At 39.3% G+C, this 6,695-nt stretch overlaps 3 protein-coding genes across 3 annotated transcripts; 2 read left to right on the top strand and 1 right to left on the bottom strand.

The window, feature by feature from the left end:
* Nucleotides 1–110: 110 nt before the first annotated feature.
* On the top strand, nt 111–2,022 carry LOC140924472 (uncharacterized). The gene has a single exon (XM_073374496.1). It carries the CDS (start codon nt 144–146, stop codon nt 1,110–1,112), a length of 969 nt encoding a protein of 322 aa, XP_073230597.1. The 5' UTR covers nt 111–143; the 3' UTR covers nt 1,113–2,022.
* A 1,328-nt stretch (nt 2,023–3,350) lies between these two features.
* LOC140924435 (uncharacterized) lies at nt 3,351–4,680 on the bottom strand. The gene has a single exon (XM_073374468.1). The coding sequence runs from the start codon at nt 4,667–4,669 to the stop codon at nt 3,437–3,439; it is 1,233 nt and encodes a 410-aa protein (XP_073230569.1). The 5' UTR covers nt 4,670–4,680; the 3' UTR covers nt 3,351–3,436.
* Nucleotides 4,681–4,968: 288 nt separating this feature from the next.
* On the top strand, nt 4,969–6,682 carry LOC140925252 (uncharacterized). Its single transcript, XM_073375240.1, has one exon. The coding sequence runs from the start codon at nt 5,033–5,035 to the stop codon at nt 6,299–6,301; it is 1,269 nt and encodes a 422-aa protein (XP_073231341.1). The 5' UTR covers nt 4,969–5,032; the 3' UTR covers nt 6,302–6,682.
* Nucleotides 6,683–6,695: the final 13 nt, after the last annotated feature.

Here is a 6,695-nt window from a genome sequence, read left to right as displayed (position 1 = left end):
GACTCCACAAAAGTAAATGTTTAACAGGCCACACCAAATATGGAAGTGTGATTTCCCGCGCTTTCTTCTCATCACCGCACCGGCGCTCCGCGGTTCGAATTGCTTGTGATCGAAGGTTCTGCACTGTATTCACAAAGTTAAAAATGTCCAATTTGGATCTTTTAAGCGCCGGATTCTCAGCAATCCTTGGTACCAAAGTAACCCCGCAAGGAGACGATGGGAATCAACTTTCTATCCACGAGCTTTTTAGCCAAACGTACGTGATGAGACCCGTCCCCGCGAAACTCGAACCCGGCGAAGGAGAATTCTCTTTGAGCGTGCTGACGTTGTATGGCCAAGAATTTAATATTCTAGTGAAAGGAGAAGACAGAATCGAGCGAGTCAAAGCTAAGATTCAAGAAAGGGAAGGTAATCCAGTAGATGAGATTCGACTCATTTATGCGGGACGACAACTTATGGATTTCGAAACTGTTAAACACTACAACATCCAACCCGATGACAGTATCCACTTGGTTCCTCGCCTTCGCGGCGGAGGGGGTCCCTTACCTCGCGCGTTTGATACAAACGAACTCGATCCCGACTTCGATTACGACTTCAGCGACGTCCCAGATGATGGTAAAAAGTATATGAGGGGAGGCTTCGAGTACAAGCGACCGTACGGTTGGAAAAGAATTGCAATCAAAGTTGTTGGAAGGTATGGAAACGACGACTGGCTTGGTGCAAATGGTTTACGTACAAAAGAATCCTCTGGGGAATGGCCTGTAGCATATCATGGAACAAACATGAGCAGTGCTAAGCTGATTTTAAAAGAAGGCTATAAACCTGGGCTGAGAGCTTTGTTTGGCAAAGGCATCTATACCAGCCCTAGTCTTGAAATGGTTGAAAAGCTGTATGCTCAAGAATTCACTTGCAAGGGAAAAACCTACAAGATTGTTTTACAGAATCGCGTTAATCCAGATCAGAAAAATGGTCGCCTCGAAATCATCCCTGCATCAGAAACAGGGGCGGGAGCTGATTACTGGTTGTCCCCAGGGGGTCATACAAGTGATGTGCGTCCGTATGGCATCCTTATACGGGAAGTTTCTAGAAAGAGGAAACGGCAAAGCAAATAACTTGCGATTCAAAGCCTGCTAACTAGCTTAAGACTTAAGTACTGTAAGTTTATGTTATTTTATTCATGCAGTCCCTTGAATGAGACTTCAAGGACCCCTGCCTCCCTACCCCCTGGCCACTAGCCTGCGACTGAAGCTAGCTGAGTGAGGGACTAGGAAGAGGAAAAGAGCACTTTTGCATTATTTTCTCCTGTTGTATCATTGCTATTGTTAGCCCCCAGCCATTTCCTAAACAGAGAGCCCATTCACAGGCTATCCCCCCCTCCCCCCCACAACATAGCATTGTCAGTAAATTGATTTTTGAGGATTTACTGATGCTTCTTGGTACCAGTACTTGAGGAATTCCAGGAAAGAAGTCACAGGGAACTCCTGATTTACTCCTAAATTCTCTGTCCAAATTGCCTTGTTTACTAGTTTCTTTTAAAACAAAGAAAGTTAATATGGAAGAAATTTTACCTTAGATCAAGAGCTACTCAGGGTTCTTTTCTGTCTTCAGTGATTGGTGCAGTTGAAGGGGTGTATTGAATAAGGGCCGTTAAGGATTGATGCAATAGTAAATTCTCTCCTTTGTTCACCAACAAGTACAAGGCAATTTTGGAAGAGAATTTAGCAGGTAATCAGAGGTCACTTACTGTGAAACTCACAAAACAGTGAACACCAGAAATGTTTATGGAATGTTATTGTGTTGTGAGGAATTTGCCACTGAGGCGCAACAAAACTACACCGCAAACAGGAATGGTAATTAGTTTGTGGTTTTGTAGTTTGCTTGCGTGTCCTTAACTTTACCGTAATTGGCCAGTACACAATCAACATTCCTGAATTTTTTTTTGACAGTAAGTCTGAGTTTGACAGTAAGGCACTTTTCCATGCTATTGTTAAAGTTTTACCTCAAATCCTTTAAAATTGGTAACTGTGGGTATTGGACATTAATTTTATACAACCAAATTATTCTATTTTTGTGCAAATATTATTAAGAAGTTATCTAATGTTTGTTAGCTAATGAGGACCATACTCACAGAAGGATATTTTCCTTTCAAAGTGCATGAGCCTTATAAATTTTTAAGGTTTTCTTGTTGACAGCTTTGTTATGTTGGTAAGGAACAAGGTAATTTGATAATTTTCATTGAAATCTCTAAGTTGCTATTGAACATTATTTGCAAAGTATGTAAAAATTGTGATTCCACATAAAAAAGGAAACAAAGGAATAATGTTACAATCAGTTTATAAGCTTTTGACAAAGAAAAATAAAGTTTGCGAAAAATATATATTTGTTCCAGGTTTAATAGTTGCTAAAATCATTGTGGAAAACAGTGTTTCAAAATAAATCTTGTGCTAGCTTGGTATCAAAACTCACTGAGATTTGTTTTAAGAAGGTATATATATCCACCTCGTGGAGGGTTATTGGAAATTCCAAGGGGGGAGGGGTCTTAAAGGACAAACTCTTTTGAAATTTTCAGAGGAGTTAAAGGTTTCAAACCAAATTTCTCTGGGGGTGGGAGGAGTATGGACATTTTCAGGAACAACACAGTGAGTGTTTAAAGAGACACTGGTAGCTCTCATCCTTGTTTGTTATTGTGTATTTTAACAGTACAGAGTCCGACTAGTGAAACAATTTCTGATCCCATCCTCAACCCACAGCATGACTACAGACGAGAAGAGCTCTTCTTGTCTGTGCCACTCGCAATAAAGAAGAGCTCTTGGTTCAAGAATGTTCTAATCTTTGCAGGGTTTTCACTAAGAATTCTAGTAGCAGGAGACAGATGTAAATTTCCAGGAGAATATTGTGAATGAGGCTCCGTGTCAGAATAGAAAAAAGTCATTGGCTATCGCACATTAGCTGGAGAATTCTGCGTAGTAAGCGGAGAATTCTCCGATCTCCAATGCGATTAAGAGTACCATTTGTCACCTCTTTACTACTGGAATCATAATTGGAATTAAAAGAGTGCTTACAACCAGTGAAAATGTAAGAATTGGAGTTGTAAGTAAAACACTCGAGGAATCAGAGTTGCAACAATAAAAAAATATTGAGTTTTGATTATAGCTTGTGATCTTGTCTACGTTGCTAGCAGACAAAGAGTAAAACAATTACAATGCTCGAACATGCATGATGTGATTTCTTTACTCTTCTGCAATCTAGTTTTCAGTAGAAAATAAGCAAAGAAGTGCCTGTCCTTCAGGTTGGTTGTGACTTTGACCCTGCCACAAGTAAAATCCTGCTCATATTTTTAGAACCACTTCTTAATCCTCCCACTTATTAGAAAATATTGGCTGATGATTCACAGAAGGCTAAAATCTTGTTTATCAGATGCCTCGTTCTTCTCATTTTACTCTGCCATCTCTCGCCCATTTAACTCGGTCATCTCTGTCAATGTCATGGGTCTTTTCCAAGACACTGGGCGGATTTTCAAATTACACCCATCCAAGGCATGTTCTTTCAGTTGCAAAACATGTCGTAAACTTGCACTTGATTTGAAGACCACGTAAGTTTTCCCAGTGGGCCGAATGGCTGTTTTGTTTATATACTCCACTTTTCCGAACTCTTCAAAATATTCTCTTACATGTTCAGGATCAGTGTTTGGCTGAAAGCCCTCAACAAAAAGCTTCCTATGTCCATTTTTGATTGGGTAAGACAATGCAGATTTTTGGACAACTGCCTTCTTTCCACATATTGTGTGGATCAAATTATCAGATGCTTGCTCTACACTACAAGGGGATTGAAATGCTACAAATGCATATGTTGTATGAGGACGGGCAAGTGTCTGACAAATGAGATCAATCTTCTCTATAGCACCAAACTGCTCAAAATACTCTTTCAGTTCATCAACAGTTATATCTTGTGGCAGGGAACGGACAATGATTTCTTTGGTATTTTCAACAGCACTGAACTTAGAAGTTGATAAATAAACTTTACAGGAGTTTTCGCCAATCTTGTGGATCTGAACCAGGGCTGCCTTTTTTGCTTCACTCATCTTTGAGAATCCCACAAAACAGAAGTCTTTTCTTTTCAAAGTTTCTGGGTCCAAGATGATAAAGTCAACACTTGTAACAATCCCAAACTTAGAAAAGTAGCTTGTTATCTCCTCTTCTGACATACTTTGTGGAACGTTTTCTACTTTAATCTTGCAGGATTGTCCTCTCCACATTCCCTTTTTAACGTTAGGGAGAGTTGTCATCCATCGTCCTTCGAAGAAATGTTTTTGTTTCAGAGCTTTCTTTGCGCTTTCAACACTTCTGAAAGAGACAAACATCATATCCGCCCCTTTGCGTCGTACATTTTCAACTTCTCCAAACGATGAAAAGTACTCTCGTATTTTTTCTTTTATATTGGGAGTTTTAGGCGGAATATCACGGATAAATATTGCTCTTTCGTCAAGAAGATCTCGTTTCTTTTCATCGGAAAGAAGAGACGAAAAAGCACGAAAGCCAGTGAATTCAAGGCGTGATTTTGACAGGCGCCAAAAAGACATGGATTTTTGACAGGGCATCCTTCTTGTATATAGTCGAATATTTAAAGTTTTTGGTATACCACGAACCAGGGAAAAAGAGCAGTAAGCCATAATGTAAAACAGTATCCGCAATAATTGACAATGCTCAATTTCAGGCAGGCGTTCCATTCCCCTCTCCTCCCTAGACTGTAATTCAATGCATCGAGTTGATCTTAGACAAAATTGAAAAAATCCCGACAGGAAATAGATGGAGATTATGAATTTTTGTTTAAATTAAAAACTTTAAAACATTTTTTTAATGTATTTGTTTATTTATATCTTTTATATTTATTTTTTTAAAATTTCCCAGTACCTCCCTACAGGGGATGTATAAATAGTCCGGTGTTTCCAGTCCATCTCGGTCACGTTTGGAAGCCATATGCTCTGCAAATTTAGTTGAAATATCCGGTATTTCCTAGTATAGAATCAACTGAAATGAGTCTACTTGGCTCATTATTAGCATATCAGTCATTTTCTAGGTTGTTTCCGAGGCTTTTCAGACCTGTTATAGTTCTATCTAGGAACACAGGACACCCATTTCTTCACCAGCACCAACATGGCAGTCCTTCGAGGAATTTCTGGACCGAGCATTTTTTGTCTTCAGCGGAGCTCTCAGAAAAGAGTACAGACCAAGAAGGGGTGCCTCAAGCTCACGAAAGGACAATCTTCGTCACCAGCTTTAAACAGCCGATAACGGAAGAAAGTCTTCGTGAGCACTTTGCTCAGTTCGGTGAGATTGAACGTTTCAAGTGGGCGCTAACAAAAACCACCAAGAGATCTCGGGGATTTGCCCATATAACGTATAAGAATGATGATGATTTCGTGAACGTCCTTCGTCAACCTCACGTAATGGGTGGCCGTCATCTGGTTGTTCAAAAAAGCCGACCGATATCACAACAGTTTGAAAAAACACCTTTTGTCCAGGTGCGAAATGTGGATTCCACTATGACAAAAGAACAGATGACGGAACACTTTTCAAAATATGGTTTCGTAAGGGCGATCGATTGGCCAGTTGACATCTTAGCCAACACCAAACGTGACTTTTGTTTTGTCCAGTTTTCATGTGCTGATGAAGCAGAGTTAGCCTGTAAAGATGTAAACCAAATTCTTTGCCACCAGGAAGTTCAAATTCAGAAGAGTAACTCAAAAATGTGCACATCCCTTACTAAAAGCAACAGGATTGTTGTTGCTGCTGATGCTGCGATCGAAGCAGTTGTGTTATATTTTGGAAAGTTTGGAAAGATCAGGTCAGCCTGGGCAAATTATAACATTGGCACAAATCCAATGTTCTCGCTTTTGTTTGAAGATGAACATACTGTACATGAAATAAGTAAACAGACTCATTTCATTAACAGTCAAGAAATTTTCCCATCACGGGGTTTACCCAAACCTACTCTTGCGTATCCTTTTGAGAAGAAGATTTTTGTTAGTGAGCTGCCAAAAAGTGTCACAAAGGAAGATGTTATCAAATACTTCCGTCAATTTGGAAGTGTCCAACATGTGCAGTTTTCTGAAGATCGTGGGTCAGGGGAGAAAGTGAACTGTACTGTGACTTTCATGACACTTCAAGATGTCAATAAAGTGATGGTTGAAGAAGAACATAACATAAATGACAAGAAAATACAAATTCGCCGTTTTGGATATCGAAAAGTTGATGATGCAACAATAAACATCATAAATGCTACCAGCTCTTTTGCAGGTTGACTGTCTGTGGACATTGCAAGTAGTCTTAGGTTTTTCTTTCATCTTTAATAAGTGATAATTTGCCACCATAGATAATACCATCCATAATGGCCACACTTGTTAAAAGTTATATCTAGAAAGAATTCTTGAAAAGTTGATGTAATATATCAAACATGAGATGCAGTGTTTCATCACCAGATGAAACACCGAGAAGAGAGTTGAAAATACAACGCGCAGCGGAGTATTTTTGACGAACTGCGGGGTGTTTCATCTGGTGATAAAACACTGTGTCGAATGTTTGATATTTCTTCTCAAACAAAATCATTTTTGAAGGAGAAATTAAGGATGCAAAAATGAGCAGTTTTTCATCTGATATCCAAACACTCATTAAACATTAATTTCCTCTGAATTTTCT

The sequence above is a fragment of the Porites lutea genome, chromosome 14 (genome assembly GCF_958299795.1).
Source record: "Porites lutea chromosome 14, jaPorLute2.1, whole genome shotgun sequence".
NCBI classification, from domain to species: Eukaryota; Metazoa; Cnidaria; class Anthozoa; order Scleractinia; family Poritidae; genus Porites; species Porites lutea.
Note: the sequence above shows the minus strand (reverse complement) of the source record. Positions and strands in the feature narration are given on the sequence as shown.